The sequence below is a fragment of the Mus pahari genome, chromosome 4, assembly GCF_900095145.1.
Source record: "Mus pahari chromosome 4, PAHARI_EIJ_v1.1, whole genome shotgun sequence".
Lineage (NCBI taxonomy): Eukaryota > Metazoa > Chordata > Mammalia > Rodentia > Muridae > Mus > Mus pahari.
The window spans coordinates 83321451-83333187 of record NC_034593.1 but is presented as its reverse complement, the minus strand read 5'-3'; the positions used below and the strand labels follow the sequence as shown (position 1 = coordinate 83333187).

At 44.3% G+C, this 11737-nt stretch overlaps 2 protein-coding genes across 2 annotated transcripts; both read left to right on the top strand.

The window, feature by feature from the left end:
- The first annotated feature begins 1085 nt into the window (after positions 1-1085).
- On the top strand, positions 1086-1610 carry LOC110319799 (late cornified envelope protein 1A-like). Its single transcript, XM_021195377.1, has one exon. The coding sequence runs from the start codon at positions 1086-1088 to the stop codon at positions 1608-1610; it is 525 nt and encodes a 174-aa protein (XP_021051036.1).
- Positions 1611-3951: 2341 nt separating this feature from the next.
- Positions 3952-5422, top strand: Crct1 (cysteine rich C-terminal 1). The gene is made up of 2 exons (XM_021195260.1): positions 3952-4022; positions 4772-5422. Exon 2 carries the CDS (start codon positions 4794-4796, stop codon positions 5100-5102), a length of 309 nt encoding a protein of 102 aa, XP_021050919.1. The 5' UTR covers positions 3952-4022; positions 4772-4793; the 3' UTR covers positions 5103-5422.
- Positions 5423-11737: the final 6315 nt, after the last annotated feature.

The window sequence follows — 11737 nt, the reverse complement described above, 5'->3', positions numbered from 1 at the left end:
AAAAGAAATAGGGCCTTCAATGATTTCTGCCTACTTGGAGGAATTTATCAATGTCAAATGTTCATGGGCTTTTTTTTTTTTTTTTTTTTTTTTTTGGCATATCAAATTCAGACAAGAAGAGAATCCCAACCACCTCTATTATCTTCATTAGACCTGCCTGAAATAGCATCAATAGAATATACAGCGTTCTTGGTCAAGGTTATGGTACCATCTAAGAATGAAAAGAGCCACATTAGTTCATTGGCTTGGGCGGGGGTTTATTTTGGGTTCTTGTCCATATTCTAAAAGGACCATTTAATCTCCTCTACTTTCTATTCTGAAGAACAAACAGATGTTATCTTTAGCCTCTGAACTCTAGAATTGAACTGGCTCATCTCAGGAAATAGGGAGCATAGCAGAGCTGCTTAGGAGACTGACGGACAAGAACTGTATGTAATGTGCAATGTTCTATCACCATCCCACAGGCTTGAAATTCTCAGAGGCTTTTTCTGTGCATTAATACCTCAGATGCTTATAGAGGGAGGAATTAGATCTTTGGGATGTAAAGGGAGGGAGTCATACATACCCCTCATGAAAGATGTTATCAGTATCCCACACCTGGGGATCTTAGGTCAGAGCAGAACTGTATAAAAGGCAGACGATTCTCATAGCACCTCAATCCATTACTCGCTGAGTGACCTACTCCAGTTCCTGAGGCAGGTAGAACATCTCCCAGACCAGAGAGACTCTGATGCTAGTTTTCTGGGCAGAAAGGGGCTCTGGTTGGAACTGAGGGTAATCTTGGAGATGAACAAGGGGAAAGAGGGTTAGGAGAGAAGGGTTTCTCTGCAAGTGAAAGGTAATGGACGATTGTACTAGTATCTTTTTGACCTTACAGTGAATTTATTTGAAAGGAAGAAGTGCCTATACTGGGATCATTTGTACTTTTTATTCTCGAAATAAATTTAGGAGATTGGGTTTTCAAATTTCTTACTATTTTAGAGATAAGATATTGTAAATTCATAGTTCAGTCTTCAAAGCAACATTTGAGTTTGTTGACCTTATATTTTTGTATTATTTTTCACTTTTATCCAGTTCCTTTGGAGATGTCCTGTCAGCAGAGCCAGCAACAGTGCCAGCCCCCTCCCAAATGCAAGACCCCAAAGGGCCCTCCGACCTCTTCCTGCTGTAGCCTGGGTTCTGGGGGCTGCTGCGGTTCCAGCTCCGGGGGCTGCTGCAGCTCTGGATGTGGCAGCTGCTGTCTGAGCCACCACAAGCCCCGATTCTCTCTCCGACGCAGACGTCACAGCTCTGGATGCTGTAGCAGCGGTGGCAGCAGTTGCTGTGGCAGCAGCGGTGGCAGCAGTTGCTGTGGCAGCAGCGGTGGCAGCAGTTGCTGTGGCAGCAGCGGTGGCGGCAGCAGCGGTGGCAGCAGTTGCTGTGGCAGCAGTGGTGGCAGCAGCAGCCATAGCAGCAGCTGCTGTGGTAGCAGCGGGGGCAGCAGTGGCGGCAGCAGCGGTGGCAGCAGCTGCTGTGGTAGCAGCGGGGGCAGCAGTGGCGGCAGCAGCGGTGGCAGCAACAGCCATCAGCAGTCTGGGGGCTCTAGCTGCTGCTCTGGAGGTTGCTGCTGACCTGGTGATGAGGAACATGGAAAGCAGCATCGACTGAAGACCTGCCAGCAGAGGGTCTCCTCTTCTCTGGTTTTCCTGCAGAAATACTTAGATCTCTCTGTATGTCCTTCTTCATCTCCCTAAAGCTCATCTACCACGAGGTCTTGAGGTCTCAGCTGTGAGATTCATTGGCTTTGCTTTTTCTCTCTGACACAACTAATTGTTTGAGAATGAGATATTGAAAAATCAGCTTTGAAAATCTTTTTCTGGGCAATAATAAAGCTTTTGATTCCTGACATCGTGGCCTCCCAATGTAGCTTTGTTTGCCTCTTCCAATTTCCTCCCTCTACACCAAGTCATAGTCCCTTTCTTTATCTAAAGTGCATATTTTGGCACTGAATCCACTTAAAACTTAATACTCTGAGGCATGTGCCCCTTATACCAACTTGCACAGTGGGTACCAGGGATAGGTTGGGTTGACCAGCAGTACCCAGAAAAGCTCCATTATGAGAGGGCGACACTCAAAAGGGACTCACGGTTTGAAAAAGTTTATCTCTTAACCATGGAGAAGATTGTCCAGAGTGCACATTGTGGGCTCTAGTGAGTAGGCACACTGCTTTCTGATTATTGTCAGCTGGCCAGCCAGGGGAGCTGAGTGCAGAGCATTTCTAGAGAAGTAAGCTGAGGAGACAACTGGGAAATGTTGGGAGTCCACTAGTCTTGGAACCCTAGAATTTTAGGTTTGGGTTTAAATAGAGAATAAAGAAACCATCTCAGCCAAAGATTACCCCCACCTGGTGGTAGTGGCGGTGATGCATGTGTGCACGAGTGTGTGTGTGTGTGTGTGTGTGTGTGTGTGTGTGTGTGATGGAGTCAAGGGTACTTAAGTCACTGAGTTTGGGTGTTCATGTAGGATTGGGATGGCTTCCTCAGGAGATACTAAAATTATTTATGATAGAAGAGATAATTGCAAGTCTGCCTTTCTATACAAGATAAGCAGTTAGCCCCTGGGTTGATAAGAGTTAACAGTGATGAATAATGTTGGTGTAAGGGGTCCATACAGTGAATATCTTCTTGATCTCTCCATATTGATTCCTATCACCCTGCTTTTCTTCACCTTTTGCATAATTTTCCAGAGGAGAACCCACATCTAACTTAGTACTTCATTACTTCCTTCTCTTTTCTAACATTGATTCTTGGAATGTCTTACCTCTTCTTGCCAGGTGCTCTGGTTCAGTAGGCAACCTGTTAATCAGGCTCTAAAGCCATGGTAAATGAAATGGGTATCTTCTATGACTTGTCTTTCCTTGTCTGTTTCCTCATGCCACACCCAGCAATGCACCCCAAAACCTATCTCACTCTTAATCCCGGAATTCTTAGTCTTAGTTTCTCTTATGTCTCATACTCATGGTTGGTGTAGTCAGGTAGTTCCAATGATTGAAAGGCAGTTTAGAGGCAGTTGACCTCCAAAGTTTCCTCCAGTTTTATAAATCAGCTAGTCGAAACGCAACAATTACCGTGGGAACTTTCGGGCCATTCTCCCTTTTATTTTCCTCATCTTTCTTCTTTGCTCTTTTATTTTATCCTTTTCATTTTGTTTTGTTTTATTTTGTCTTTTTCCTATTTGTCAGTTGTTCTAGGGACAATCTATCCTTAAGGAGATGATATCAGAGACAGGCGCTCCACGGGCTAGCCAGCTTACTTTTTCCCAATAGGCCCATACTCCTCAACCATTTTTGTCTGCGCTCCATCAGGGTTACATTATGGGAATATGGTAAAGTGACTTCTTTTGGTCTTATTGGTCCCTTAATCTTCCTGGGCTATTCCTCCTGTTAATGGTGACAGGAAGAAACCACCGTTGTGATTTCCATCTCCACCATCATCTTCCTTCAGAGCTCTCTGGAAGCACCTGGATAAAACCCAGAGGGTTCACCACATAGCCTGCAGCCTGCTGTGAAAGACAAGAACCAAGGGCCATAGAGATGCAAATAAGACAATAAATGATAAGGAGATAGCTATACATGAATAAGCGTGAGAAAGTGGAACAGTGGAGGTGTTCTCCTTATATATACAGTGTTTAAGAGAGAACCCCAGACCTCTCCTCATTTGACCCCCCCGGCCTTCTCTGAGCACACGTACAGCCCTTCCAGCTATGAACAGTGTCCGGTTTGAAAAGTAAACACACCGCAGCAATCCTGGCACCTCTGTGAAGTGACTTGGTTGTCCACGTGCACCACCTACAGTGCTATCTGAGTGATGAATGCCTCTGGGATGTAAGTGTCAGCTGAGCATGTCTGTTGAGAAATGGGCTCCTCCCAAGGACTTGGAATCTTATAAAAACTTCTCTGGGCATACACTGTTCAGTCTTCTGCCTAGCAGGTGTCTAGTTCCAGTTGGAGAACTGAGTGAGTCTTCCTGTGGAGCCAAGGTCTAGTAAGTATCTAAGCGGGGTCTGGGGGAGGAAGCTGGGAAGAATGGAAGGCAGAAAGGAGGAAGAAGGATGCAGCCAGAATGTAGCTGCTGGAATCAGGCTTCCAGTGAGCCAGCCTTTTGTGTTGCCTAAAGATGCAAAGTCCTGGCATGGCGCTGACCCTTGAAAGGTTTTCCAGTCTGTAAAGAGCTTTGAGTAACCCAGGTCTTTAGGTTCCCTGGCTAGGTTATTCCTCTTCTCTGCTATGACTAGCTTTTTCCTTATAATGTGGAGGACAGGCAAGAAAGAAGGTGCAGACCTCGCTTTTGTGTTTTCGAATTCTCTATACCCAAGACGGAGGGACACAGGTAGTCTTTGTGTGTTTTCTGGCCGATGTGATGCTTATACAATATTAACTGAGATTACCACTTGAAAGGGCTGTGTGGTCAAAGTATAGTGGGAAAGGGCTGAAGCCAAGAGATTTTTTGATTGAGTCATATAGATAAATTGCAGCCATATGCTCTTTATTTTCCATCATGGAGATCTTGGATGGTCTTTATGTCAGTCAGGGACACTGCACTGAACCTTTTCATATTCTGTTTCCTGCTTTGTGCCTCTGCCACTGGAAGCTCCTGTTTGAGTTTGTTTCTTTGTTTCCCTTCCTTTTCTTTCTTTCTCTATCCCTCTCGTCCCAAAGCCAGACAGACTTTTCTCTAAGGCAAATACTTAAAGTTCTAGGCGGGGTTTTTAAAAAAGTTTGTCTTTCTTTCAGACTCATCTTGACAAACGCCGAGATGTCTCAGCAGGGCGCCAAAGGCTTTTCCAAAGGGTCTTCCCAGAGTTCCGCCCCCTGCCCCGCCCCGACTCCTGCCCCAGCGTCCTCCTCCTCATCCTGCTGTGGCGGCGGCTGCTGCAGAGGTTGCGGGGGCGGCTGCGGTGGTGACTCTGGCTGCTGTGGCTCCAGTTCCACCGGCTGCTGCTGCTTTCCCAGGAGACGCCGCCGGCAGCGCTCTGGCGGCTGCGGTTGCTGCTGCGGAGGAAGCCAAAGGTCTCAACGCTCCTGCAACAATCAGAGCTCAGGCTGCTGCTCCGGTGGCTGCTGAAAGCCTACAGAGCTGCTCCGGAACAGCTGGCATCGCACAGCGTCCTCTCTGCTGCTCTCACCCAGTCCTCCATAGTAGTAACAGGAAGGACCGGGCCTAGGAGTTTGGTTCCCCTTAAGCTAACTGCACTTTGAAGTTCAGAAACTTCACCCTGTTCTTAGACCTGTCCTCTAATGTTGATTTTCCTTCCAGGGGATACAAGTCAGGGGTGGGACCTCAGATCACGCTATGGGCAGGAGGTTGTGCACAGCAGTGTTCAAAACACTGCCTACTGATTTGATTGTCGCCTGGAGACGTCATAATAAAGCTTCTACCTCCTATGAACGCTTCTTTCCCTATTTATTCCTCCATCCGCGCCTTCATTTTTCTTATTTTATTCCCTTTTATACTACCTACCCCTCAAAGGCTCAGGCCTGAAGGAGAACAAACACATCAACTCTGTGAGTTCTCAGGAATTGGGGTAGGCAGTCTCATCCACTTTGTGTAATGACTCACTGAGGTGGCTGCGTTCATTTTACAGAAGGGAAACTAACGTTAAGCTCAGAGTCACTTCTATATGCCTGCAAGATGGAGATGACGGCTAGATTCCGGAGATCATTTTGTTAATTGGTCTGCTTAGCTTGGTCTGCTCTAAGTGATCTGGAAAGTGGGAGTTCCTCCTAGAGCAAGCCCCGCCCCCTCCCCAGGCCCAGACAACTGAGGAATTTGAATTCAGTTCTGCTGAATGTTCTTTCTTTTCGTTCCTCTTTTCTTTTCCTCCCTTTTTTCTACTTCTTCCCCCTTTTCCTATCCTTTTATCACTTTTCTTTTTCTGGTGGAAACAATTGACTTTTGCTGGAGGAGAGCATTTTCTATGCTTACCAGGAGCCGGGAACTCACCTTCTTTTAGGTCTGATCTATGAAGCTGAGGCATGACCAGGGACCACAGGACTCCTCTGTTTGTGGCAGTTGGAACAAACTGTACTAGTACAGGAGTCTTTGTAAGCATAGAATTTACTTTTCAGGTTAGGTAAGACCTCTTAGCCTGATATCTTTTAGGTTCAGAACAGATTTTATAATAGTGGTAAAAAAAAAATAAGAGCACAAAACTAGCTAACATCTGTTGAATATTAATTTTGCTCTAGACACAAGGTATAGCACAGAATGTATGCATATATATTAATTTAATTTTAATAATCTTAAAAATAGGTTTTGATTTCCCCTGTTTTAAAAGTGTGAGTAGATTGGGATTCAGAGACTTGGGTATCTGTGCAAAGTTTCATAGGCAGTGAGTGTCCTAGGCCTCTGATGGTAAATGATGGGGATAAGACTTAAACTGAGATCTACAGGCATCAAAGTCCATGGAATCCACTCAGTGCCACTGAATCCACTCTACTGCAATCCCGGAAACCCCCACTTCCGGAAATAAGGGCCACTTGGGTTTCTATGGACACACCCAAGCTCTTAGAAAATTGCAGCTTGACTGCTTGACATCAGTGACTGCTGAGCTCTGCGTGGTATCTGCCCAGCAGCCATCTGCTGAAGTATTGGTTCAGAGGCAAAGTTAGAAATGTACCACTGATTCATCCATGCTGTTTAAAGCTGAGACTAGATGACATCCTATGTTGGGGATGGTTGGAAGGACACTCAGTCCTACTCTGCCTCTCACTCCGGGTTCTGAGATTCAGTGTTTCCATGCTTTGATTGCACTGTTTACAAATAGATGATCTCATTAAGGACCTGCCTCCTCCATACCAGTCAGTGACGTGTTGTGAAGCAACAGGCCTCATGACTTGTTGGACAGCAAGGCAGGAAGGGTGGGCTTGCCTGACTCAGAACATACTGGAATGGCAGTGTGAGGAACACGGAATGCAAGGACTTGTGAAAGAGAGATGGTAACTCATGAAATATGTGAGTCTCTAGCAATACATGTCTTTGACCATTGATACATTGATGTCCATCAATTGGCCAGTTGTGAGGATGGCAGCCCCACTGGTTCCCTCTTATCTGTGAAATACAGACATGTGGGAGATATGCAAGAAAACATGGTGATGGATTCTTCCTTCCCAGGCAGCCCGAAGCTTCAGGTGTTTAAGATATCTTTCTGGTCATATTAGCAGTTGAACATTGTCTTCACTAAAAAAGAAACCTGGAATTCCAGCTGCTTGGCACACAGGTTTGCTACTAATATCAGTCTTACGCCGTGAACTTGGCATTCTTTCATTTACTGCTTAAAACACCGCCACAAGCAAAGTGTTTCCACTGTTTCTTGATAAGGAAACGGAAGCATAGAGGATTAGGATGCTCTGGAAACAAAGAAAGATTATGTGTCAATAGGCAGCTGCAGTGACCTAGGCCTGTGATAAGGATCTGAACCTGGCACTGGGCAAGGGAAGGAAATGACAGGTGGGAATAGCATTTGCCTAGGGAAAAAAATTAGAGAGAACTGGGAGTAGCATTGGGGTACATGAAGACAAACCAATTAAGGTGTCATTACAGGTTTGTGCCTGTTCACTAGAAAATGACAGTAACATCGACAGAGAAGTGGAGAGTGAAAGAAGAGGTGTGGGAAGAAGGGGGAAATCCCACCCATGATGTGCTGGATTTGAGGAGCTGCCAGGGTACGAACAACAATCAGTGCTGTGAAGCAAAAAAAAAAAAAAATTGCAGATAATCTTTGAAAACTGATTTGATAACGTTTGGATAAAGAGGAATACAATATGTGGAGGTAGGAACCCAATCTTTGACATGAATGTAGCTTCAGTTCTGCAGTAAAATTTATGAAGAAGAAGAAGAAGAAGAAGAAGAAGAAGAAGAAGAAGAAGAAGAAGAAGAAGAAGAAGAGGAGGAGGAGGAGGAGGAGGAGGAGGAGGAGGAGGAAAGAAGAAAGACCTGGTCTTTCTTACTCATCATAGAAAGCTTGTGTAAAACTAGAAAATTAGACATTGAACACTGGAGATGGCCTGACTGATATGTATTGCTTAGTCAACCTTGGCTCCATAAGTTGCCTAAGGTGAGTTGAGGGGAATGAGCAGGAAGAAGTGGAATTCCAAAAGGGGATCAAAGGCAAGGCAGAAAACTCACTCGGGCTTTACTTGGGCAGCTCATCAGGTTGCTTTCAAGTCTTGAGTTCTAGAAAATCAGGCTGAAGAGAAGCAGGACAGAGCAAGGTTGCAGAAGGTAAAGGTTGTCACCTAGTAAGGTCAGTCCCATGGGGGCTTCTTTCCCATTGCTTAGTCAACCCTGTCACCATTAGGCACAGCAAGAAGTTCCATCTGGAGGGACAGCAGTTCCTTCCTCCTTGATTTGGTAGAACTTGTTAAACAGGCAAATTGGTATCATAGTGAGTAAGGAGAAAAATCCTCTCTGCTGTGGATGACACTGCAGCAGATTAGAATGATTTGACTCTGATAAATCCCTACTATGTCAGACCTAGAAAGGCAAGTATCACCTCCTCTCCTATAAATACTGACCAGGGTGAGGACAAAGGCTTCTAATCTATCTTATTCTGTGATGCATCTTGTTAAGAATGTCGTTAGAAGGATTAAGGAGATGGTTCATTGGAAAAGAGGAACGGTGTTCAAATCCCCAGCACCTATGTAAAAGAAAACAAAAGCAAAATCTGGGCATGGCTGTGCATGCTTGTAACCCCAGCACTGGGGAGCAGAAACAGGCAGATCCTGGGAGAGCTTGCTAGCCAACTGACTTAGGTGAAATGGTAAGCTTCCAGTTCTCAAGGCAGTAAGAAGACAGCAATAGCAGAGAGTGGACATCTTGCTCTGACCTCCACATTCATGAATGGATCCATACATCTGCATGTTCATGTGTGTGCCACATACACCACAGCACTCACACGCCACAGACAGTGTGTGTCTGTTAGTTTTATAATCAGTGATGTGTTAATGGTAAAGCTGTGTTGGATCTGCTTATTTGTGAACTGAATTTGCAGTGCTCAAAGACCATTTTTCTTGCTTCCAACACCCAAACCATTTTTTTTCTGCCAGTTTGAAGTATAAGTGTACCTGAAAACTAGAAGGAATTAACCTCCTTCTGATTCAAGCCCTTATGTGATTTTCTGTTCATTCATCACTGTAATCAGTCATTCATTAAAAAAAATGGATTGATTGGCCTCCATACCCTTCACACTTTGTGATGTAAAAAAAAAGGGGGGGGGTTAATGAGAGAGTTAAATAGTAGTACGATAAGTACTTGAAGCCATCACCACATGAAATCAGGACTATACACAAGTGACAGTTTACACTGGTCTCAAAAAGAGTTGTTTGGACTAAATGCTGGAGACGGTGTTGGTCGAGCTGAGAACTAGTTAAAGAAAACAGCACCAAGGCTGAGGACAGAGAGATAAAACACATGTTTTATAGGAAAATTTAGATGAAGGGACCTCAAGGAGGTCAAAGAAGGAAAATATTACACAAAACTGGCCAGGGGAAAATGAGGCTAACTTTTACGTGGCTTCTAAAGCACGTGGAAGTTTATCCTAGAGGCAAATCGAAACATGGCATTTCAACATAATCTATCTGTCTATCTATCTATCTATCTATCTATCTATCTATCTATCTATCTATCTATCTATCTATCTATCTATCTATCTATCTGTCGAGCTATCTATCTATCTGTCAAGCTATCTATCTATCTATCTATCTATCTATCTATCTGTCGAGCTATCTATCTATCTATCTATCTATCTATCTATCTATCTATCTATCTATCTATCTATCTATCTATCTACCGAATTTCCCACATGGATACAAAGTCTTTTGATTATATCTAGCCACCATTGCCCTCACCTATATTTCTCATGGGCCTCATCCTCAAACTCCCAGTCTAACATCATGTCACATTTTAAAAAATAACCCACTGAGTCCAATTAGTGTTGTTCATATGAACACAGGTGTGGGGCCATCCACTGGGGCATGGACAACCTACCAGTGGCTATACTCTCAAAGGAAAATGAATTTTCCTCCCACAGCAAACATCAATTGGCAATGGCTCCTTAGCTAGAGGTGGCACCTTAAGAGGCCCTCCTGCATCTATGCTGGATTCTGACTGGCTTGATCTTGTGCAGATGACCACCAGTGCTGAACTTACATGGCCAGGATCATGGCATCTTCAAAACTGTTAGATCTCTTGGCTCTTTTCGAGCATGTAGAAGATGCTTTAAGAAACCAGAGCCCTGACTTCCTTCCTTCCTTCCTTCCTCTCTTTCTTTTAGTGTCTTCTCCAATTTCCCAATTGTCATTCACAGTCCTCTAGAGACTCCTTACCATACTTGCCTCCAAGTAACTCTTGTCCCACCAACCACTGTGCAATATCAAATCGATCCAGTTGCCAAATCATCTCTCAAGCTCCACATCTCATGACGATCCTTCCTCATTCCCGAGGGTCTTAGGCCGAGTCAGGCACTTCCCAGTTCTGATCAAAGCTTACCCTTCCACCCTGGGCTCTGCTCTTGTATCAGTTTTCCAATTCATTGGTCTACCCCATCCTTTTCTGCCTGTCTCTCTCTTGGTTTCTCTTTTGAGTCTGAACATCATACCTAAAGCTCTGACTTTTCTTTCTATGGAAAACCTCATTTGTTCATTTATTCATGCATGCCCTATGATATCAGATGTCTTTCTCAGTCACCCTCTATCTTATTTTTTGGGACTGGCCCTCTTACTGAACCTGGAAGTCACCAATTTGGCAAGACCAGTAATCTCCAGGAATTCATGTGTCTCTGCCTGACCCAGTGCTGGGGTGACTTGCTGGCAGGGGATCTGAACTCACAATCTCCTGGTTGTAAAGCAATCACTTACCAACCCAGCCTCTACTGTGGAATCTTTGACACTTTCCTTCCTGTTTGCTTTGTATTTACATAGGTTGCCCTTTCTTCTCCAGTAATTGTCCTTTCTGCTATTTCTTTCCTATTTTATATCACCATCATCATCACCACCAACGCAATGAGGGAAGAATTTGTAAGCCAATGATCTAGATAAGTCACCTATCATGTGACACCAGAAGGGGCTAGTGTTGGATATATAATCATAATTTAAGACTTTGTGTGTGTGTGTGTGTGTGTGTGTGTGTGTAAGCAAGCCATCTACAGAGAGGTTAGAGTTCTGTATAGTAAATTTCATTACAAGCATTTTATGTTTATGCATAAGGTAAAAAAGAAGTGACAGATAGTGTGTAAATGACACTTCTCCTGACACCCCCTCCCAAAGTAGTTACCATCACTTCTGCTGATGTTTACTGTCAGCACTTGTTATTTCATCTCCATTTTTTTCCTTTCCTTGAATCTTAGTTATTTTTCTATGGCTGCGATAAAACATGACCAAGGCAAATGATAAAAGAAAGCATTTAATTTGTGGGCTCATGGTTTCAGTGGTAGAGTTCATGACCATCAGTGATGTCGAGGGACATGGTAGCAGGCAGGTGGGTATGGCTTTGAAGCAGTAGCTGAGAGCTTGCCTGAGTGGTTTCATATTTATATTGTATCTTGATATACAAACAGGAGCTAGAAAGAGCTCATTGAGAACGGTATTGGCTTTTGAAACCTTAAAATCCACCTCCAGTGACACACCTCCTCCTACAAGGGTACGAGGCCATATGTCCTAATTCTTCCCAGATGGTTCTATCAACTATGGGCCAAGCATTCA